Below are 24,680 nucleotides of genomic sequence, written 5' to 3'. Positions count from 1 at the left end.
TGTTATAGGAATACATTTAGAACTAGATACATTCTATTTTAAATGCATTGGAAATTATAATGTATTTAGTTAACAATGACATGCAGCAGCTTTGCTCATGTCATCTTTAATTACGACTACAAAGAATGTTATATCAACATGACACTTACCAGCATTCACACTATAATAAGATTATCATTCTTTTCCATTACACGTTTCCTTGAAAATGGGGCATTTGCTAACTTTCTGTGAATTTAGGAAATATGAGTATAAACTCATGGCATCAATCTGTGATCATAGTCTATGTTAACACAGTGCTACAGAGGATGATAATGTTTAGTGAGCAGTCACCATCTAAGAGCTGTTCATTTGTTAAGACACCAAATTGAAGACTCTTTTTGTGTGAGATGTAGCTGGGGATACAATCTGCATCAGGAGAGAGCCAACAAGTCCTAGAAATAGCTGTGAGGGCTAAAAAAAAAAGAGCAGCAGAACAAAATTATATTACTGACTGCTATAATTATTGCCGACCATATGGTGGGACATAACAAATATGGAGAAAGTCAGTGCAGAATGATCCTCCATCTCTGTGTGGATCAGCTCCTCCCCCATGCGTGCAGAGCTTCATTTGATCAAATCCTTCAAGTTGGACCACTTTTCTTTTTTCAACACTGCATTTGAGCAACGCCACAACTTGCGCAGCACTTCCTCTTCCACAGCCGAGCGGCAGTTTTCTCCCCGAAAAGGCGAAGGGAAGAGTGAGGCAAAGAGCTTCTTGCATCTTCAGCATCCTTCTCTGCCTCCAGCGATGGAGAGTGAGGTCATATTTTCCCCAAAGTGGCACAGTTCCTTCAGGCTTTTCGTTTTTATGGTCTTCTGTTTCTTTCGTGTTGCCAAAGCAGAGATAACATGCAGGTCGTGCCAACCTGGAAATAAATGGCGTGCACAGGAATTACTGCTGAAATTCGACACAAGTGAGTACCCAACTGGATTAAAGAGAGAAGTTTTTGAACACGGCGACGGGGCGGTGAGATCCGCGGCTGCAGGTGCGGAAAGTCGGCTGCTCCGTTGCGCTGCTGGTTCCGCCGAATGCGCTCCAGACATTCGGGTGGAATCCGCGGAGCAAACGCTGGCTCGGAGCACAGAGAACCAGGACGCGGGGGGGAGCAGCGGCGAGAGCAAGTTCGCAAAGGTGAAAGTTTCCAATGTCGAAATGAGTGGCGACCAGAAGACCAGACCCGGGGCCAGCCGCTACAGAAAGAACAGTGACAATGACGACGATGATGACAAAAGCAGACCCGCCGGTAGAAAGCCGAGAGAAGACAGGCGCCCTGCGCCCGGGCGGCGTAGGGTGGCCCGCTCTGACTCGCGCTGGAGAGGCGCCGGTTCGAGGCAAGAGGAGCAGAAACTCAACAGTTCAACCTTCGCCTTGACCGGGGATTCGTCTCACAACCAGGCCATGGTGCACTGGTCCGGCCACAACAGCAGCGTAAGTGACTCATCCGTCACCCTTTTCCCAGCGCACTGGCCGTAAGCGGCAATTCACAGCGGGGTCTTGAAAAGTGCTGGTGTTGGCCATTAAGTGGGCACCCACCACCTCACGAGAGAGCGACTGCTGTGTTACATTCATCCGTGTTACATGAACGTGTGTGAGTGAGGATGCGGTTACTTGTCCCCCATCCCATTTGTCACTAAACACATCACATCGCGAGTTTTCAAAAACATTTTTCTTCCACAATAAAATAACTCATTAGACCAATAATTCCAGGGTGGCTATTTCATCAACTGTATGGACATCATTGAATTATTGTATATATTCTTTTTCATACAAAGTAGAATTTGACCTGAATATGCAGTTTTGGTTGGCCTTTGTCTGTATTTGTGGAGAGCAAGGAGAAGAGGCTTTGTCTCAGGAGCAGCTGAATTGAGAGCCGGTCACGTTGAGCACTTTCAAATAGTGCTGTGGGTTGTGAGAGAGGTTAGGGAATTTTAGCCCATCTCCATTCCTTTTCCAGAAGCCAGGATTCTGGAGTCTGAGGCCAGAAGGACCTGCACCTTTTGGAGCTGAAGCCGCCCTGCTTACATGTAGACCTGAGCACATTTTAATGTGATGCAGTGCTTCCCATACCATTATAACAAAATTATGATTTTTGTTGTTGTTGCTATTTTTCCATGCACTGCAGTTCCACACGGACATTAACATTTCGCAAATAAGTCTGTGGGCAGACAGCGACTACCCCGTTCGGCCAACTATTAAGCCGCCCCCCCCTCGGCCGGACCTTTTGTCCGACTACTACACCTTTACAGGTGCTCCAGACGATATGGGATATTATCATAAATCGCAAATCAAAGTGAAAAGCACTTGCATTAAGGCTGTATACACACTACACATACGTTTCTTTATGTCATGAATACTTTTACACAGCATGGGGATATTACAACATGAAAACATGTTTCATGAATGAGGTCAATTTCCCTGGGCTTTCCCAGTACAAATGAAGCCTTATTTATGAGAATTATGGAACTAAAAAACAAAGGCTCTGGAGTCTCAGACTCAGTCTGAACCCTCCTGTTATTACCCATCAAAATAACAGACGTAAATTATCGATAGGCAAATATATTGAATTTCCACGTTGACTCCTTTACACTCATGTGTAAAAAATGTATATGGATCTTGGCAAATTCCAATTTTGAAATAATTTAAATTGTTTCTTGTCTCTATCCCTCACGCGTCTCTCACACACACACACACACACTATGGCGGCAAATCACTGTCAAAATTCAAGAGCGCAAATCAGGTTGATGCACGCGCGTAAATCAAACATCCGCGAGCAAATGTCCGTCTCACGATCTACCATGGAGACATTGCTTCATACCCCTTACTGTCAAAAAGAACAACAGCGAGCGCGTGGAAAGCACCTTCGAGCGCGAGCAGAGATTAGTCTCGCGAGCAAGGAAGTTCACGTTCAGGGAGTGAGAAAATATCTCGCGCAAGACAGACTTTTTGCTTACACGATACCATACAATCTTACCTTACAATGGACCATCTCCGGAGGCCTTCCCTTATAATAGGCCATTAGAATATTCTTTTAGCAAGCCCCGCAAAATCTGTTGCTCTGAGAGTTGCAGACTGTTGTTGACTGCTGTTACAAGTAGTATAGGGTGTGAAATGTGTATTAGTGTCAATTGTGTATCGTTATATGTATTGATGTGTGTTTCAGTACCACGTGTTTTGTATTTACTCAAGAGCGCAAGTTCGGCTGTACAAATTAATGTCATAATGACCATTCATGTGAACTTCAATTTAGCAGAAATCTGAGCTTAGCGCGTTAATGTCCAGCTAGTTTTCTGCTACATTGTAGCCGGCAGTGCTGTTAAACGTGGTTTTCTGCTCCAGCGCATTTAAATACTTCTAAACAGCTGCCTTTTATGCTGCATTTTGTAGACAACAAATACTGGTTGAAGTTTCTTGTGTGCCATCTGAGAATGAATCAAACTATCGAACACATGTTTTATTTATCCACAAAAGATAATTTATGCGTTATATACAATTTAGATCACTGCTTTAAAGTTTAATTAACATAGGAAGAAGAAAGTCTTCATTACTGGCATACATTACTGGCATCCTTTATGTCTGGATTGGAGGTTATAGGAAACATTGGCCACAGGAGTCAAATACAGGGAATTACACACAGGCCTCAAACAGCTGAGAGGACTTATGGCAAAATGTCATCATCTTTAACTGTATGAAAGAGGTGAACATAGTCACTGTGGTTTGATTTGTCTTGAAAGAATAGCCTTTCAGCCATTGGTCACCAGAAGTCACTGGAGTGGGTGGAGCTAAATACAAATTGATCTACTTTTTTTTGTTAATACAATGTTTTATAATACACCTTTATGGAAGTCAAAACACACTTAAAGTTCTAAGTCAGAAACTTTCAGCTAACTTCCAGACGAGACACGCACATGGTGGGGACCTTTTCCATCTGAATGGACCTAACCTAAGACTAAAACTTAGATTGAAACCAGGGAATACATCTTTAGAGAAGTAGATTAATGTTCTCATGTTAGACATGAGATTTTAGAATAATTGCAAGTATCACAACTAAGCTTGCAACAACGAATCGATGGAATCGCTAAAAATCACTTATTACAAGTGTTGGCAACAAATTTCATTATTGATTCTTTATGTCGCGCAATTATTACGTCACTCAGTGTTGCGAAAATGTGCGCGGAGCAAAAAAAAGGCAAAATATGCAAAGTCAACATAACATGACAAGAGAGCACTACGCTGTCCCACTTTGACGTGAGGAACGTGAAGCCTCCAGCAGCTCCTCTGCTGCTGCTGTTTACTCGTCATCCAGCTGATCAAGCTAGCGTTAGCTCCCTAATAACAGCAGTAAAGCAGTTAGCAAGACCAAAGACACGTTTTTATTTACTCGCCTCTTTTGGACCATTCATTTTTCAATCTCTTGTCTTGTATATATTTTGTGCTTTTGTCCCATTAGGGTTATTGTTGACAAATATATTTAAATGTGTTTTACTTTTTAATGCTATCATGTACGGCAGTCTACTGCGCTTGTGGGTTTTACGGTAGTTGATGTTCTGCCCGTAAAGGGAGACACACGGTGATCTATTAAACCTAACTAAAAGAAGCCTCTAATGCATTCATTCACAAATGCCATTTTAAATTATAAATCTCATAGCACTTGCTTATTTTTTAATCTATATTTAGATGTGGTGTATATTTTTAATCAACTCGCACTACAATGATGATAATAATTTAATGAATAAGCTTCAAATTAACATGGGGGTGTGTGTCCAACTCGCTGAGGACAGTAACTACAGAACGATCCATGCTTTCAGACACCAGAAAACGCTCTAATAACATCAGGAAGAATTGCTAGATTTGTTGCTGGCCGCTTTTGACGAAAAAGAAAATCTGAGGGGGGTTTGGAAAGTCACCAGATTTTGTGAGAAAGTCGCAAAGTAGACAACACTGAATTATAGCGAATTTTGCAGGTATGAAGTATAATACACCTTTACACAAGTAAGATTTGTGGGAAACTTACTGAAACCTCTGCTCACTGCTCTGATTACCTACAATAATCTTCTTAAAGGACATTGCAACTTGTACTACAGAATACAGAAAAATCCTCACCAACGAATCGCTAATACCCATTCGTACACCGCAGGCCCTTTGGAGGTAAGTGTCCGACATGGACATGGACAAGCAAACTGGTGATCACTTGTTCCCTCTCGCCCCCCAGCTCTGTCAGAACGCTAAGCAGAGATATCAGGAGAGAGTTGTTCTACAGTGAAGATAAATAACGATAAATAAAAAGTCTTGCCATTCATATTTTTTGGGGGCAACTGTGGCACAAGGGGTTGAAAAAGTGTGCCGGTATTCGCAAGGTTGGTGGTTCAAACTGGTTCTAAAAATAGTTAATTGGATAGGCGTGATTTATACCCAGATTTTTTCTTTACAATTGATTATATATTCACTGACACATTTAAGTTAATTTGGTACTTCAAATAAACGTTGCCCTGTTTAAATCAGCAGATTTTTTACAATTCCCAAAGAGCTGATATTCCCAAACTACTTAGATATTCAGCAGTAGACACTGAAATTAAATGACCCAGCTGCTTCTTTTGCTCTTTTTACATACAATTCTACTTTTTAATGAACTGACTTTATTGGCAAGGTGATTTACAAAAATGTATTCAATTATCATTGACATGATATATTCCCAGCAATTATTTTGCTACCATAATTGATACAATAAGTATGGGGCATAGACAAGGGGGCATAGACAAGTTAGGGCATAAACTACAATAGTCAAAAGGCAAACTGCTGGAACAGCTGTTAAATTACATTTGTAAGTCACTATTTGTAGTCTAATAGGTTTAATACTGCACTATACGTCACAACCCTAGTAATAGACTGAACTGGTTCGGAAAAGCAGGCACGTCTGAGCCTCCTTACAGTATGAACCACCAAAACTTGTGAAATGTTTATTGATATGTTATTGGCAAAGCAGTGTTGAGATTCTGAGAAAAAGGTTACAGGCAAAGAGCAGTCTCACCGGGGGGCTTGTGGCATATTGCTCGAATGAGATACATGCATTATCAAAATGTCACACAGTCAGTACTTTACTCCATCACTCAGATGGATTCAGGCTGACATATTGTCTAGGAAGATTACTTTTGAGCTTTGATGCTTTCACACAAGTAGGCCGTGTCCTGCTGAAGCAGAAGCAAGTGAATTATAAAGTAAACCCCTTAAGAGAAAACAGTATTGTCTCGATGTATGGCACTAATTTACGAATAGTTGATCATGTGACTTGAAGATGCATTGTGAGAAACTCCCTGGTATCAGTTGTCTCACACCAACTGCTATGTATGCATTCTGAAAGCCATGGTAACGGCCGGTTTACTGTCATGCCCCAGATTTCTTTTTCACCCAAGTCACACCTTAACTGAGAAGTGCGGGTTTTCCTCAACACCATCAAGCTGTCAGAATTAGCTAAATATCCAGCATTAAGTCGTAGACAAGAAACAAATTGCACACATTTACAACCCAGTGAGCATCTTTTGGTTGAAAAGATGTTGAATAGACGTCTATGCCCGACGTTGCAAAATGGTTAAAAGTGAAAGTCGAACGTCGAAGTTGAACGTCTAATCGTAGACGTTGAAAAGCCGTCTATGTTTAGACCACATTTCAACGTGATTTTTAATAATTCATATTATTTTACGCATTTTTTTGGTCTCAAAAAGAGGAAATGTCCAGGTAAAAGGATGTCTGCTTGGTCTTGTGTTGCATTTGCTGATGTTTGACTGTTAGGGAAGTTGTTGTCAAGCTAGCTAACACAGCTACAGGGCTGCCATCTCTCACAGTTTCCCTGTGTGACTCACACGCTTTGCGTCTCATGCGACTATTCGCGCACGTAGCGTTCAAAGAAGCCGACGTGAGAGCACTTAATAGTAGCATCAATGTCCGTGTTATAACCAGCTGCTAACATCGCTAACGAGACGTCTTGCTAGCAGCTTAACTTAGTGAAACCTGTTGAAATCCGCTTACTTTGTTTATAACCAACCAGCACGTCAACGTGCAGCGTCGGAGATGAACCAGCGCGGATTGTTTTTTTGTGTAATAAGTTCCACGTGTGTGGCGTGAGTGCGTGTGAAAACATGCAAAAGCATGTGTCACACAGGGAAACCGTGAGAGATGGCAGCCTGTAGCCGTGTGACTGTGTTGACAACAACTTTCCTAACAGTCAAACATCAAGCAAGTGCAACACAAGACAAAGCAAGACAGCAAATAAGTTACTGAATAGTCCAGCAGAAATATAAACATGCAAAATGACCTACAGTTTCACTCATGTGGGACTATGTGATCATGAGGTCAGAATGCACACAAAATTGTACAAAATACACACAAGATGCAATTTTCATTGTCGTTTTTCAATAAAGGGGAGAAATTGCCCTTTAATTATGTGTCAATCTTTAATGTACCCAAGCCACATAGCTTTAGTTTTTTTTCCACCTCAAACACACATCTGTAAAATTATGTAATTCATACTTATGGAATAACGATGTAGTCATATAGATACGGACAGTAGGTCTACATAGCCGTGTATAATCAATACTATGATTTTACCCAGGGTTCGAAATGACTTAGGACTCTTGGGGGGTCCCCTAAAATGTAACTATAAAAAATACTGATAACTAACTTGCTACACTATATACTGCAGGCAACATTATATTGATATATTTTGAAGGTGGGATAATGGTCTTGGGATGTTTTTCATGGTTTAGGCTACTCCCAGTATTGTAGTGGTGTATGGAGAAGTGGATTGGCTATAATCAAACAGGTAACCCTCTAATTCTGGAGCAACAAAGTTACAGCACCTTATATAAATCCCTGACATGACAAAGTGGATGAAGGTCATTCTTTCCTTGAGCAAGGAAGTTAACTAAGTTACCAAAATCCACTAGGTGTACTCATTATGGCAGCACCATGCACCTTCAAAGGGTTTGATGAAATACAACTGGTGTTTCTCATCCCTTATGTTAATGGAATTTGTAAAACAACTAGCCGCTGGATTGAATAATAAAGATGTCTATAAAGACTGTTCCTGGCATCTAAATAAGGCACCGAAATCAGAGTTGCTATTCGGTCTGGTAGATAACGTCCATTAAGACACCTGTACCGCAGAGGCGAACCTGTGAATCTCCATAGCTCACTGTGTAGAGCAGTGGGCTTGTTGGCTTTAGGATGTTTTCACCCACGGGGTTCGAATCCCGATCTTTTTTTAAATATATTTTCTTGACTACATGTTTTCATACGTAGTTGTGATGTAGTGCTCACTTATACAATCGTGAACGCTGCAATGGATTTGTGATGCGTTTTGTAGATTTTCAGCAATATGTTTGTGAATGTGCTGCTGTTAGCTAGCAGATTGTTTGGCTTCATACACATACAGCAAGAAACGTTGACAAACGCAATCTTCTAATCATTACGTTTCATTGGGTATCTAAGTTCGTTAATGCAACTTTTGATATAGGAACACCAACTCCAAATATTTTACTAGAATAAGCCATTATTATGGAGATATAAACATAATCGAAGCACTTACAGCATTTTCATTAGGGATTTCACTTTTTGTGAGGCTTCGTTTTTGCCGCGTTCAACAACAACCTATGTGTCTGCGCCATAGACCACAACAACAATCTGTGATGCTATTAGCTGCCCTGATTGCTGCCCAATCGCGGTAGAAAATTAATTATTTTATAAATCACAATCATTTTAATGTTAAAAACATTTGTCGGGGACCCCCCAAAATCTAAAAATAAATTCTTATAGGGGGTCCCTAATGACTTATAGGGGGTCTGGGACCCCCCCCAGACCCACGTCATTTCGAACCGTGATTTTACCATGTCGTTTTCATTAATATCTTGCTGTGGGCTAATACTAATATGAATGACGAATTTGTTAAGTGCAATAAGCTGGGCAGGAACAAGCTGCTAAAAAGGGAACCTTACAGATGTTTTATTTATTACTATCATAGATAAATATTCCAGAATCTTATTTGTGGTATGGTATCGAAAAATATTAGTATTGAAATATTTTGCTAGGTATAGTATCGAAGTCATCATTTTTTATATCGGAACAACCCTACACTATACAAAAACAGAATACACAAATAAAATATTTTGGGGAAATAAATTAAAATGAAATTATAAGTGCAGCAATAACATGGAAAAGTTAGTTTAGAATGCTGTGCTTCTAGTCCATTTTTCTGAATCATTGGAACTTCATTTTCAGATTCTGTAAGAGCTGGCTCTGAGTGACTTGAATCGGGATAGTATACCTGAAATCAGCTCCTTCTCCCTCATCGTCACTCGATGATTCTTGTGTTAAGGGAGCTGCCTCAATTGCAGATTCCTCTGGTCAACGTGTTTATTCAATTCAAATTGTATTATTTTGTTCAACCCAAAATGAAAAATAATCCTCAGGGAGCTTTCCAGTCTGGAAACATTCAGCATCCTGTCCCAAAACCATCACATCGTACAGTACGTTCAATTCCTACGACAGAAGTTATTCAAATATTGGAAGTAGTACACCCAGTGTAAGGCAGTACAACTGCAGGGACATCCTCCATTAGATGTTACCACCATCCACAGGAACCTGTGAGGAGGGGAAGAACAAAGACTTCAGGGAAAAGACAAACAAATTAGCATCACACAAAAAATATTCTGCGATGTTTACTTGGTTCGTCATGTTGAACGCTAGCATGCTAACTAGCAAACTATGGGGCGCTAACGCTAACTAGCATATCAAAAATAACAGTATTATATCCTGTATTGAGAGGGCAGCACAAGTAAAACAACTGGTTATAGTTCCAGGTGTGCTTCATTCAAACACTCACATACTTGCAGAGTATTGGAGCCGGAAGCCGTGGTTGTATCAGCCCGTTCACGTCGTTCTGCTCCCGGACATACTTCCCGTCTTGCTGCACCCGGTGGAAGAACTTGCGCATGCGAGTTACAGATGTGAGCATCACAATACAAGTAATGTTACGGCCCGCATTATTATGTCGTTAAAGCATTTTGTTAACGACACAGTCTGTATTTCCTTATTCATGACGTTTTAAGAAGAATATTAAATTCGTTGAAATCTCATCTTACGTTACAACGTTATCAAGAAAATTACCTTTTTCTGCCACGTTGATGTTTCACACACTTTTTGGCTGGTTGAAAAGACGTTGAAATGAGGTCTTAGACGTTCAGACCTAATTTCAAACCGATTTCAACCAAATTTCAACGCTGAAATTACGTCTTGTGCTCACTAGGAACCTGCTCTTTCGATTGGTATTAATTTAGAAAGCCATTCAGAGCTGACAAATGGTAAATTTGCAAGAGTTCTACAACAATAAGAATGTTCGACTTACCCTCTGACACACAAGTGCAGTGCTTTCTGTTTAATCACATGGCTCTTTGATGGTGATATTGTACAAACATAGACAAAGCTTGTTTATGTTAATATAAGGGTGGATTACAGCACACACGGAGCGGCACTAAACAGCCCTCTACCCATTAAAGGCTTTTTAACAGTTTTTCCCTCAAGACTGCCTTAATTCTTTTTAATCCAATGTAAGAGAGGAGAGGTGGTTTGCAGAAAATGAACTTGCAAATTCCAAGGCCTTCTGTTTGTATTTGTTTTTGACCTATAACCTCCAGAATCATAGATAGATAGTCTTCGCCAGCTGGGATGGACCCCCATTAGGACCTCGACCAAAAGCTAAAAAAACTGAGAAAGACTGAGACTGAGAAAGCGAGCGAAAGGGACAGGTGAGAAAAATAAGGATCCAATGATGCAGCACTAAACCGGTGTCTCACATGCACAGATCACGTTGAAACGCCATCATGAGGTGCAATGAGCTCCTCCACGTGACGAGAAGAACGGCCCTGATGCATTCAGGCCCAGGTTTAAAATCGTGGCAGGAAAACCTAGATGTTAATTCTCCCAGTTACCAAAAAAGTGGGAGAGTGGATATATATATCCTGTTAAACTGTTCAATTGTTAAAATATGCAAGCCTATTTTCCCAGTATTTTTTTTTTTAATTGAAGCATTTTATTTAAACATATATATTTTTTAAATGCAGCCTTACATTAAATATATATTATATTTGCAGTCACATATATGTTCAGTTATTTGTTATGTGACAATAAATATTGTCAAAGGAGTTTTAGAATCATACTGAATTTGATTTGTTAGTCTTGAATTGATCACATGTAGATGTTGATACATATCTTTCTCTATTTAATCACACTAAGTAGTCACATTATGATCTTCAGGAACATTGCTTCTAGAAATCTTCTCTTAACTGGACCGCTTCACATTTTAGTTGAAGACCCCTGTTATAGATGATAGATTTACATTATTAAACATCCATGTCGGTCTTATCCTTGGGTGGAAAACATCTCTCTAATTTGACAAGTGATATTTTTTTAAGGGTTCCTTTTCTTTTTTTTGTTAAATCTGTGTCCATTTTTCTTTCTACCGCTCCTTTCTCTCTCCCTCCACTTGGCTCACAATCACTTCTTTACTCGTCTTGTGTAATGCAATTACAATGTAAGCTTCCAAATCAGGTTGTGAACAACCAAAGGCAACACAAGCAGAATGCGCTTTCAGACTTGATACTTACCACATCTTGCTGAGAGGAGAGAAATTGAAAAACAATCCATCAAAGAAGACAAATAGAAAAGACACATTGCAACAGCAAACTTCACTAACCCCACATAATGTGTGTGCACCGGGACCTCACAGACTCGGCTGACACTACCCCTACACATTAACCACAAAAAGTTTTTTGTCAGGAGCCGGTTCACAGGCGGGCTTGGATCGTTACCGCATAAAACCTCAGGATATAATTACTTCTGTCACGGTTTGGTCTCCCTTCCTGTTTTAGTTTGAAGTTTCATGTTTCTTGTGGTCCTGGGTTAACTTCACTTCCTGCCTTGTCCCGTGATTGCCTGAGTGTTTCCACCTGTGTCCAATCACCTGCACCTCCCTCGTGTATTTAAGCCCCGTGTGCCTGTTGTCCCCTGTCGCGTCATTGTCTTTGTAACTCGTCGTTGGTGCACGTCTTGATTTTTGAGATTAAAGAACACTGGCTTTTTTTGGAAAACTCTGCGTTTGAGTCCTGCTTCCGCCTGCACCAGCACCGATCCTGACAGAATGACGCGACCAAGGAAGGACTCAGCAGGGTTTTACCCAAATGAAGAATATTTGGGAACTCGCCTTGCGTTTGGGGGACCCCGGAGCATGCAGCAGGCTGCCCGGCGAAACACCAAGACCGGCATGCCAGCGGACTCCTGGAGCGACCTGGGGCCTGACTACCTCGACTTAAGAAGCCCATTTTTTCAATGGAAAACGAATGTCGTTGTTGGCCCCAGGAGCTACCAGGAGGAATGCTTCAGGCTCCGGGACCTCCTCAATCTGAGGAGAAGGAGCCGACGAACCCCCGCAGTCCCGGCTCCCGACTCGGCCCCCAGACGCCCGTTCCAGCCTGAGCGGGCCCCAAGACGCCCGTTCCAGCCCGAGCGGGCCACCCGACGCCCGTCTTCGCCCGTTCCGGCCCCCAGAGTCTCGTCTTCGCCCGTTCCGGCCCCCAGACGCCCGTCAGCGCCCGTTCCGACCCCGAGACGCCCGTCAGCGCCCGTTGTTCCTGCGCCGAGACGCCCGTCAGCGCCCGTTGTTCCTGCGCCGAGACGCCCGTCAGCGCCCGTTGTTCCTGCGCCGAGACGCCCGTCAGCGCCCGTTCCTGCGCCGAGACGCCCGTCAGCGCCCGTTCCTGCGCCGAGACGCCCGTCAGCGCCCGTTCCTGCGCCGAGACGCCCGTCAGCGCCCGTTCCTGCCCCGAGACGCCCGTCAGCGCCCGTTCCTGCCCCGAGACGCCCGTCAGCGCCCGTTCCTGCCCCGAGACGCCCGTTCCTGCCCCGAGACGCCCGTCAGCGCCCGTTCCTGCCCCGAGACGCCCGTCAGCGCCCGTTCCTGCCCCGAGAACCCCGTCAGCGCCCGTTCCTGCCCCGAGAACCACGCCCCCGGTCCCGGCCCCGCGGCGCCTGACCATGACCCCTCCCTCCCACCCTCTTGGGACCGCCTGGAAGTCGGTCCTTGAAGGGGGGGTGGGGTCAGGGGTTGGGCCGGAGCCCCACGCCACGACGACGCCGGAGCCGCACAGCTCGGCGCCCCCCGCCACGACGACGACGCAGCCGCACAGCTCGGCGCCCCCCGCCACGACGACGCCGCAGCCGCACAGCTCGGCGCCCCCCGCCACGACGACGCCGCAGCCGCACAGCTCGGCGCCCCCCGCCTCGACGACGCCGGAGCCGCACAGCTCGGCGCCCCCCGCCTCGACGACGCCGGAGCCGCACAGCTCGGCGCCCCCCGCCTCGACGACGCCGGAGCCGCACAGCTCGGCTCCCCCCGCCACGACGACGCCGGAGCCGCACCGCCCGGCGCCCCCCGAGACCCTGAGGCCCGGTCGCCGACCCGGCAGGCCCCCCGAGACCCTGAGGCCCGGTCGCCGACCCGGCAGGCCCCCCGAGACCCTGAGGCCCGGTCGCCGACCCGGCAGGCCCCCCGAGACCCTGAGGCCCGGTCGCCGACCCGGCAGGCCCCCCGATGGACCCGACACGTGGCCGCCATCACCCGGAGTTCCCCGCGCGGCCCAGGATCATCGGGTCCCCACCCTCCCTCCCCTTGTCTGATTTTTTCCGGTTCTGCTCCCCTTTAGGACCGTCTGGAATTCGGTCCTTGAGGGGGGGGTTCTGTCACGGTTTGGTCTCCCTTCCTGTTTTAGTTTGAAGTTTCATGTTTCTTGTGGTCCTGGGTTAACTTCACTTCCTGCCTTGTCCCGTGATTGCCTGAGTGTTTCCACCTGTGTCCAATCACCTGCACCTCCCTCGTGTATTTAAGCCCCGTGTGCCTGTTGTCCCCTGTCGCGTCATTGTCTTTGTAACTCGTCGTTGGTGCACGTCTTGATTTTTGAGATTAAAGAACACTGGCTTTTTTTGGAAAACTCTGCGTTTGAGTCCTGCTTCCGCCTGCACCAGCACCGATCCTGACAACTTCACATGGGGTTTTTGCTTCTAGGAAGAGAGCAGGATTAGGAGCCCACTTTGTTTATGACCATATGCAACCCGATCGCGAATAAACGTTGTTCATTGGAGCGTGTCAGCGTCCGCCTGCCCAATCACTCCCAGGCACAAACCTTAAGGGCCGCCAAGCCCACACAGTGGGGTTAGGAGCCTTTGTTACTCGTTAGGTATTGTTCCTATTGCTCCCGCCTCTCCATTTCTTCATTGTTCTTTTTATTATTTGTCAATCGTGCAACGACGAAATACTTCCACTTGTAGCGGCTTTAATTTACAGGAAGTGGGGTACATTTGCCACAATTCCTCAAGAATATGGTTCATACAGGAGACTGCTCATTTTTATTCATCTCTCTTGAACTTGATTGAGCCAACAAACAGGACAGTCTCCTAAGGGAAAATCCTGTGTTTGAACATTTTATCCCTGAATCCTCAAGCACAAGGTCTTTGTCTGAAGATTAAGCCATGCTCAACAAACACACCTTGAGGTAATACTACCTCTGGCTTTATTTTCAGGTTGGACTTTCCCGCTTCCTGCTGTGTATCAATTTCAAACATCAACCTATTTAGTAGGTGACCTTTTACCAACTTAATCAGAAGACGTTTCCTTTTAACCTGAGAGAGTGAATAGTGATAGTTAAGGAGAACATTCTCTGGGTTCCAGAGACGCACTTTGAAAGAAATACCGCCGTCTTAGCAAGAAACGCAAATTTGACAATTCAAATCCAGCTTCTGTGTTACAAGAGTCTGGGAGCATGTTGCCTCGGAATGTTTCGGCACTGGCATGATGGATGTAGCTTTAAAGCATGTTGGCACAGCTGCTTGGGCAAGGGACAGGTTGAAAATGTCCGTGAAGATCCCAGTGTGCTGTTCCGCACATGCCCTGAGCACACGTCCAGGGATGCCGTCAGCAGAGGTGTCAAAAGTATTCACGTTCAATACTCAAGTAGAAGTATAGATACTAGGTTTTAAAAATACTTTTGTAGAAGTGGAAGTATCAACTCAAGCTTTTTACTTAAGTAAAAGTATAAAAGTACTAGTTAAGAACAAACAGTCCGTCAGTCCGTTACAACACGATGGGAAGGTGCCTTCAGATCACGTGACCTGCCGGATGATGGAAACATGGCGACATTCAGAAAGGCGACGCTACAACAGAGAGACACACGTATCGACCCGCATGCTGTATGACTTAAACAAAGAAAAAAACATGATTTTTCCGGATAGCTTTTTTGTGTGTTTTTGAATGGTGACATGCCGGAAAACAATCCGAAATGAAATAGTGACGAGGCGATTTTTGAAATGTAAGGAGTAGAAGTAAAAAGTCGTCTGAAAAATAAATACTCAAGTAAAGTATAGATACCCTAAATTTCTACTTAAGTACAGTAACAAAGTATTTGACACCTCTGGCCGTCAGGTCCGGCAGCCTTGCGTGTGTTGATTTGGCTCAGTGCTGTGTGGACAACCGTGGAGGAGAGTGTGGTGGGCTGGTGGTATTCCTAGCAGTCCTTGGCTTTCTTGATGCCCCTCCTCAGATTAGTCCTGGATGTGCTGTAGGCCTGTGCATCCCCTGATCTGAAGGCCTTGTTACGGGCGTTTAGCAGAAGCCGCACCTCCTTGCTCATCCATGGCTTCTGGTTGGGGTATATGGTGATCTCCTTCTCTGTCGTGACACCATCGATGATGGTGATAATGTAGTCTATAACAGAGGAAGCATAGGTGTTATTGTCTGTGTGTGAGCCACATGTGGCCTGAGAAGCAAACGTACTCCAGTCCGTGTGTTGAAACTTGTCCTGGAGTACATAGTCTGTTCCCGCTGGCCATATATTGATGGTCTACAGTGATGGCTTCACATGGTTGATGAGGGGTGAATATCTGGGGGTGAGGAACAAAGAAAGGTGATCCGACTGTGCGAGGTGGGTCGCAGTGTACACTGTTAAATGTTTCCGTTAATTTACACCCAAATTTCAACATGATTTACCTGTTATTTGTAATAACTGCAGCTTACTGTAAATCTTTAGGGAATACATGTTAAATAACGCCTCATGTATGTTATTTAACACCTCATTGCTAAATAACATTCATTTTTGTTATTTAACAGCATAACCGAACATTCAAAGATGGCGGCCAGAGTTAGATGGTCTGGTATGGTCATGTTTTGGGGATAAGTGCCGATAAACACAATTTTATGCTTAGATTATAAAAAATATATTATTTATCATTGGAGAAGTTAGCAATTTTTCGTTTTTGTAAGTTGCAAAACAATGACTAATTCAATATTGTCGATGTTGCATACTAAGAAATTAAATATTGTATGCATTCACTGAATGAAGGTTAGACAGAACACCACGTGATTTCTGTACTGCAAATGTTATAAAGAATCATCTTGCTTTTATTACCATAATCATACCTCCCGAATTTAAACGAGACACCTAACATTTAATTGACTAACTGCGCTCCAAATCTGTGTGTGTGTCTTTCTGATCACGTTCGCGCCACTTTCTGAAATAACAGGTTCATACAGTATTTTTTGCATTCTGGCAAAGAGCGAGTAAGAATGCATTTGAACCTGCAACGCAACGGACACACGGCCATTCCATGTCGGAGGATCGCTCTGGTTACATCGAGGAAAACCACAACAATCCGGTTAGATTAACTAGAATTTCTTTAAAGTCATGCATAGTTAACATTTATCAGTGATGTTGAGGTATACTAAACGCCACGGACTTGCACTATGAAGTTTAATTTAGCTAGCTGCTAATGAGCCGAGGTGATTCAAGCTAGCAAAGTTTCGATAGTTTGTCCATTAATCTTACAAAACAATGCGCTTATTATATGTCCGTTCATGTATACGATCTAAATCTATAAATAATGCTAGTGCTAGCGGTCTCAACGGGGGAGGGGGGGGGGGGCTAGCGTCGGCGGCCGGGCTTGAACAACTTCACATGCTCCGCTCTGGTCACCCGGCACCCGCGCGCACTGGTCTGATGCGTCACAACTTCACAACAACCGGGAGTTATTCGCGCGTCATTGACTTAGCAGACTGTGATTGGAAATCGGGACTAGAGCTGTCCCGGTCGGGACAAATCTAAATTGCCCATAATTCGGGATGTTCGGGGTAATACGGGAGGGTTGGTGTGGGATGGTTCTGATTCCGCTGTGTTTTTTTTTAAACCGCCCGCTGGCGCTCCTGCGAGATTTGCGTTGGGTCTCGCGGGACCCGGCGGCACACAATCCCAATGTAGCCCTCTAGTCTGTACTTCAGATTAGCTATATGTGTCACAGACTAGAGCGCTGAAAACCACTCCACCCGCCACTGTGGCTTGTATGCGAGGCAAAGTCACCGCCATTGGCTTGTGGCAGGTGCTAATTTCCCACCCTGGGTGTGTCTATTTTACATTACATTTGTTTTTGTTTTTAATTACAGATGCAGATGCAGGGCACTATCCCTGATCACACTGCTGATCAAGAAGATCTCACTGCATGTATCCCTCAGAACCAGGTGGAAATTTGAATGGTGTCTTATAATCTATCAATAAGTCTTGTGTTGTTCAAGACTAAACCGACAAATGAAAGGATGAAGGAAGTTCTTCGTCAGCTTGATGATGATGTCGAGCTGTCCTATCAAGTCATCCATCTTCTTCTGTCTCACTTTTCCGAAGATGTCTCAGGACTTGATATGCCAGTGCAGCTGACCTTGAGAGTTCACTAGCTTTACCTGCAACGCCTCGTCTGATACTTCTTGGTAAGTTGGTTTTAGTGTTGTATGTAGTGAATTAAATGGTATCAAACTAAACTCTGTATTCAAAATGAAAACTAAAACAGAAATTTGACAGTTAAAACATTTCTGTTTCAGGAGAAACAGGAAACCACTTCCAACGCTGGATGCTCAGCATTGAGGGCCAGATTGTGGGCGAAGGGATCCAGTCGACCTTTGTGACAGGGCTGGCGTCTTTTTTCTCCGGTTTTTATATCTTCAACCTACAGTACCAAGAGGAGGCAGCGTGCACACTTGAATTCATCCAGAGGTAAGACATTGTCTGTTAACACCTGCATTTGTTCTGGCCTAGCTGTGGCTCAAGCATGGTTTCAGCAGGTCTGGTGATGGGATTTAGCAATTAACTTTGCTTTAGAAAGTTTTAGTGCAACTTACAATATTCATAGATGCATAGGATAGTATGTTGAGGATAGTTCATGGACATTTGTTGTCTTGTTGTAGTGTTAGTCTGTGTGAATTACTAGATTTCCAACCCGTGTATAATTTTTCAGACGCTTTGTGGGTATAAACCCAGAAAAGGGGACAAAGGCTGCAAAGGGGAAAAAAAGAACGGTAAATTCACACATCGCCAGCCTCTTGCGCAGACTGATGGACTTCCAGTGGGATTTCATTTCAAAAAGGTGAGATAGATACATACATTCATGCTCTTTGCCATTGTTTCAATAAATTTTACTTTTCAGACTTTCTATTATTTATGTCTCTCTCTTTCAGTGGAGGTGTGTTCAGGTGCATTCTGGGCAATGTAGTGTATTTTTCTGTGATTGATCCGATCTATATGTGCCTACATTTGTAAGTATTTAACTTTCAGTGTTTCTATTACAATAAAAAAGTTAATTTGAACATGGAACTATTCGTTTTCTTTCACTTAAGTGTTATGTGATGTATTATGCCTATTCTTATAATAACTCAAGCTAGAAATATGTATATTACAATCAATGGTATACATTACTATGCAAAAATAATAATCAATACATTTTAAAAGCAATATTTAAAGGAAACTAAATAAATGGTGATTTAACATGAAAATAATGGTAAACATTACGGGTGTGCACTGTAAAAAAAACATTAACAGGAATAAACTGTTAAAATAACATGAAAATAATGGTAACCCTGCTGCCAGTAAATTCCTGTTATTTAACGGGGAAATAATTTACAGTGTAGGAAGCGGCCATGTTTGTGTAACAGTCCTCCACCTCTGGTCTTACCGGAGTCATCAGCTGATCTATCCGCTCGTTGTGTGTAGCGTCGGGCTAGCTCGATTGCAGTCCTGGAGTCTCTCCAGCGGAGTCGTATCTCGTCCATTTTTTTCACCATCTTACATTAGCGAGGAAGATGCTGGGCAGAGAGCCGGTGTGCTGTTAGCTTTAGCTTAGCTCTCAGTCCTCCGCGCTTCCCCTGCCTTTGTTTACGATCTCGGCCCCGTCATCGTTCACTTCCACCCGGCCGGGTAGAGTGCAAAGCCTCCGCGTTCTGGAGATCTCAGGGATTAGTGGCAGATCGGTGATAAAACTGTCCGAAAAACCACTACTGGTTTACTACAATTCCCCAAATTGTTTCCCAGGCCTACAAGGCACAATAACCAAAAGGATTAATTTCCTGTAGGAAGAACATGTGCCGACAAAAATAAGGAAAAAGCTGTGGGTTTGTGCAAGGGGAAAAAAGATATGCTTTTTTAACATCAAAGCATGTAAACGTGTTACGGTGGAAATCCTAAATGAGTCTTCAAATGAGCATGATATGTCTCCTTTAACAATCAGTCATGGCCCCTTGCAGGGAGGACTTTAACGAAACAAAAGTTTAAACTTGGTCTTCTGACCACCAAATAGAACTAACTTATAGAACTAAAGCAGATATAATGTGCTACAAGCAAAGTCATTCCAACAGACTTTGTTTGGAAGTGTAACCAGATATCCGAATCTAGACCTAAGCCTCCAATTTTAACTCTCCACGTCACACTGCAATTCCATTTTCTCTTATCACATTTCAGCAAACTGTATTTTCCGCTATAGCTGGTGACATCACTGCTACTGCCACGCTGCCGTGTAATGTGAAAGACACTCTGAAGTGAATGATGGTGATCAAGGTGACTGGTTTGAGAGAGAAAAGAGGGCTGCAGACCATTAGTCGACTATGAAGCGCAGCTACAGGCTGAGCTCTAAGGTGGAGCACTCACATATTGTCGGAACACTTGAGACAGTTATGGGAGCAAATGAAATTTATTAACTACCCAGAGAGTATTAAGCAAGAGCAAGGAGTTAAATTAAATCTTTAATATCTGAAAAAGTTAAGCTACCTGGATGGACATTATGGCAATATTGCGGATGCAGATTTTCAGTCTGAGCCACAAATATCGAAATACTGGCCATGGTGTTTCTATATTATGTGCTTTCTTACCCCTCATAGCAATTTGGCTCGACGAGGATGGTTCAAGCATCTATTGCAAGGCAGTCAAAGGTCTCCTTTCAGGAGGAAGACATCCCATCTCACCTGCTGATCGGGTTTACAATTGCATGGGACATTTCTGTGGCACAAATTGATTCCCTGTCAATCTGTAAACCACAGAAACGTACCTCAAAGTAAAGATGAAAATTGTGTTTTTCAGGAGCGTCTCGTGAGTGGGAGAAGTAGATGAGCTGGCCGGCCAACTTAATTGGCCGAGTCTGATATAAGGCAGAGACATAGCCTTGTGAAAATAATCTTAACAGACCTTGAATAGCACAAAAAAGAACAGGAAACGGATGAATGTCTGCTCTTCAATACACAGCATGCTTTTCCCTAATTAACTGTGTAACATGTGTAACAAAATCAGTCTTAAGAAACGGAACTCGTTTGCCCAACTGTGCTTTTGAAATTGACATCTAGTATACGAATTACTTAATGTTCAAAAGGAAGTGCAAATGAGCCTTTACAACAGCCCACACACTTCCAGGCTCCAACTGAACAAAACATTATACAAATCTGTTAATGAGCTCGTATGACATTACGATCAATGCATTTCCCCAACGACTTCCCAAGTACAATACAAGGAAGTCTATTTAGAACTTGACTGTGTAATCATTATTTTCACATTTTCAATCTTGTTTGAGTGGTGAAGTTCACACAAATTTTCTTTTCTCCGGTTGCTGCCACGCTTTTGAAGGACTCGTGTAGGTCATTGACCGTGGGTGCGTTAGTATTTTAGTCTGTGTGTGCTGTAGCCTGTGCTGCAGAATCATAAGTACAACACTAAAAACACGTAACAACAATGCCTCGTTTTTTAAATTTTCCTTGTTGGATGTCAAATAACACCAATAGAAAAAGTCACAAATAATTGTCCGCTGCTAAGTCTTTTTGTTACAAATAATCAAGATCTACAAAACATGAGTGTAAATTCATCAGACATGTGGCATTTCAAATACTTATTTCAGTGTGTGATTAATGGCCTCTCTTTGGTGGAAGTGCATGATGTCACATTAGTGCTGCAAATCAATGGATTTGATTTGGTAATGCAAAACTACAGAGTACAATCTAAAATAGACTATGTACTCATTTCCAAGGAGGATATTTTTTATGGCTGTCTGTTATCAGAAAAACTACTGGAGCAGTTTAAATACATGTATTAAAATTCACTTCCATTAAAGGTTTCATTAATAAGTTAAAAAAATTAAAATAAAAGAGTTAAGGTTGTGGTGGTAAACCGTAACAAAACAAAATTGTAATGTCTGCTTTTTTCTGTTATTCTGCAAAAACGGTTTAGCTAGTATGTATGTAGTACATAGAGTATAGAATTAGTGGGGATTTTGGGTCACAGCTATTGTCTCCATACTAAATACTGTTTCTATTCAGGCATGTTGTTAAGGAGTCATCCTTGAAAAAAACTCACTAGGGACAGATGAACACATCTGGAGATACAGAACCTGCCACATCTGTTAATGTCTAAACACATTTACCTCATCCCTGTCATTACCAATGGAATTAGCATGTTTCCCTCGGATGATGCTTTGATCGGCCCAGCTCGTGTCACAGCTCTTGAAGCTTGATTTCAGCTATCAGAGCCATTTGATAGCAGCAACGTTAGGCTGTCGACAATTCAGCTGCTGCAGCAGCATTGGATCGCATTCAAAAAAATAATATGGCTGGGGACTGGCTGCTATGAGCCAATGATGGCTAGTTCAAAAGATTAAGAAGTCACAGAATGACCAGTATTTCTGTTTCTCACCTGGTGGATATAGTAGGAAGTACATGTTGGACACAAAACTCCACCTCTATCAGTCCATGTTGCTTAAAAATGATCAAGTGTATCTCTTAATGGGAACGCACTTCAGTGGCGTATCCAGAACATTTTTACTGGGGTGGCCAAGATGGGACACAAAGCTAGTGTGAGGTGGCCATGGTAGACGGCGCTGTGCCCATTTAAGCAGCAATTTAACAGAACCTATATAGAATCCGTTACATATACATAAACAATTGTAACAAAAAACAAGTAAATCTTAACTCCAAACAAAGTATATACTATGAATTAATGTTATGTAAACCTTTAAACTCTCATGAAAAATAGAGGATTCTAATAATACTAACAAAGTGCAATAGAGGTAGCTAGTTCTTGCTTTTGCTCATTCTGCTGCTACAAAATGCTTTCACATAGGGCCAAGACCACAAGACAAGACTTAAAGTCCAATGCAATGCCACCAGACCAAATATAACTAAAGGGTTAAGGTGCTTCTTCATTTTGTAACTTGTGAAAATTGTACATAAACAGTTGTAACATAAACCAAGCAAACCGTAACAACACAAAAACAAGACCATTAGACAAATTATGGGTTCATCCATCTTACATCAGATGAATTCTCCTGTTTTGGTGATTGGTAGCAAAAAGTTTAAAAATAAATTTGTCCATGTCAAGGGACTTTGCTCTTCTAGCCTCAATGCTGAGAACACCCAGGTTGCTCAGTCAGTCATCTGTCATTGTTGTGCGCAAATGGGTCTTGATGAGTTTAAGAGCTGAGAAGCTGCGCTCACATGCGGCACTGCTTACCGGGAGGGCAATGGCTATCTTGCACAGACGAAAAAGCTAGTGAAAAGCATCCTTATGAGGTTCAAGGAACACTGCAAGTTCAACAATACCGAACAAGTTCGGCATTCCACTTTGCTGTTTTCTTTGCAAAAGCCTCCTTGTCTGGTGGAGTTCATGACTGACATCTTCAGAGTCACTTGCCTAAATTTCTCCCAGGCGAAAGACGGCTTCCCCTTGAAGGAAACATCTGCTTTTTGGGGTCCAAAAGACGCTTGTACTCCTCTCATTATTTCACAATTGTCTTTGACCCAATGTAGAGGTTATGACAGACCCACCAAGTCAGGAATTTGAATGCAATTTGCTCTGCCTCTGCCTATTTAAACATCTAAAAAAATGTGAACTGTGAAGATGAGCTAATTGATACAAACAAAAAGTCCTTTATCTCCAAGAGCAAAAAGTTTTTAAACAGCCCTTAAATCACAGAGCAAATAAATAAGTTACAGCTTGTTCTTGTGTTATAGCTACTTAAATCTAGACTGTCACACTATATTTCAGACACTGTTAGCTCTATTGAACACACATCTGCAAACAAACACCCTCAGTCTTCAGTCCAGAAAACAGCGTTTCATATTTCATGGCGGTATCCTAATAATTAAAAAAAATAAAATGCTAACGTTCAATGCTTAACTTGGTTTGCAGGCTGCTAAGCTAGCCAGCTAGTGCAGTGTAGTTCGACTTTTAGCTGCTACTTAGTGCTAGATAAAGTTTTCCTACACATTCAGAGGGAACAACGATATAACTAAACATTAAATTACCATACCTCTCAATCGACAAATTCCGGCGTTTTTATCGTTGTATCGTCGCTGTTGTAAACTGTGACTGTCTTCCTGTTTTACAGACCAGCCACCTGACCTGCATGGCCAAACGTCCGCTGAACAGAAATCAGCTCTCACAGTCTCAGTACGACCATTACTGTGTTAGTTAAAAATTTAAAACTGACCCTAAATCAGTTGTTCAGCTGTCATCATTGATTGACAGCATTTCTCTTTTCTTGTGTTGACGAACTTGACCAACTACCTATCAGATCTGGGGTGGCCACAGGGGTGGCCAATGAGCTTTTAGGGGTGGCCACGGCCACCCCAGGCCACCCCCCAGAATCGCCATTGTCGCACTTACCTGAGGAAAACATGGATCTGTCTGCAGAGCTCTCTTAATGTTTTCTTCTCTGCTCTTTATGACCACACTTAAGCAAATTAAATAAATACTCATTAGTGATGAGTTATTTCATTCATGATTTTGATCGCAATCTCAATTTTTATAAGGATCCAAGGATGCTGTCCTAGTTTGGATTTGGAGCCTAAGCCCGATAATCCAGTACATGAATATAACAGTACACTACAAGTCATTCCAACAGCATGTGCTACGCCTATGCTCAGTAGTTGGCAGTAGTGCTTCATAAGCCTTTATTCAATGACCTATAAACAAATTTTTGTTAATTCAAAGTGGAAACCACCGTGTTATCCTCCGTCCATCCAGAGCCAAAACCAAAAATTGTATACTACCTATTTTTGTGTTGTCTTTATTATATTATATATCACATAAGGTTTGTCTTGGGCATTTCTGTGTGAAGCAGTTGGAGTGCAGCTGGCAGGATGATAAATGGATCTGACTACATCAGGCATTAGCTCATTAGTATTTCCGGTCTTTCTGTTGGACGTCAGGATCACAGGGGTCTAATTAATTCATCCACTCAGTAGTGAGCAGGTCCA

General features: G+C 42.9%; 1 protein-coding gene and 1 long non-coding RNA gene across 8 annotated transcripts in view; both read left to right on the top strand.

Annotated features, from left to right (window-relative positions):
• Positions 1-508: 508 nt before the first annotated feature.
• LOC119218173 (VPS10 domain-containing receptor SorCS1) overlaps positions 509-24,680 on the top strand; it is a 130,666-nt gene continuing 106,494 nt past the window's right edge. For all 5 annotated transcript variants that reach the window (XR_005120352.2, XR_005120353.2, XM_037472386.2 and 2 more), the window contains exon 1: positions 509-1,468. Coding sequence is in view for 3 of the 5 variants with exons in the window: in XM_037472386.2 (XP_037328283.2) it covers positions 590-1,468 (879 nt within the window). In the remaining 2 variants the exon portion in view is untranslated. The remainder of the gene's footprint in view (positions 1,469-24,680) is intronic.
• On the top strand, positions 16,651-18,849 carry LOC134132705 (uncharacterized). 3 transcript variants are annotated; one of them, XR_009956889.1, is made up of 4 exons: positions 16,651-16,786; positions 17,568-17,642; positions 17,803-17,885; positions 17,997-18,849. It is a non-coding gene; the product is annotated as an uncharacterized LOC134132705 (long non-coding RNA). The 3 variants fall into 3 exon arrangements; XR_009956887.1 differs by having other exon boundaries at positions 17,568-17,885; positions 17,997-18,168; positions 18,410-18,849; XR_009956888.1 differs by having other exon boundaries at positions 17,568-17,885.

The sequence above is a fragment of the Pungitius pungitius genome, chromosome 9 (genome assembly GCF_949316345.1).
Source record: "Pungitius pungitius chromosome 9, fPunPun2.1, whole genome shotgun sequence".
Classification (NCBI taxonomy): Eukaryota; Metazoa; Chordata; class Actinopteri; order Perciformes; family Gasterosteidae; genus Pungitius; species Pungitius pungitius.
This window is presented reverse-complemented; position numbering and strand designations above follow the sequence as displayed.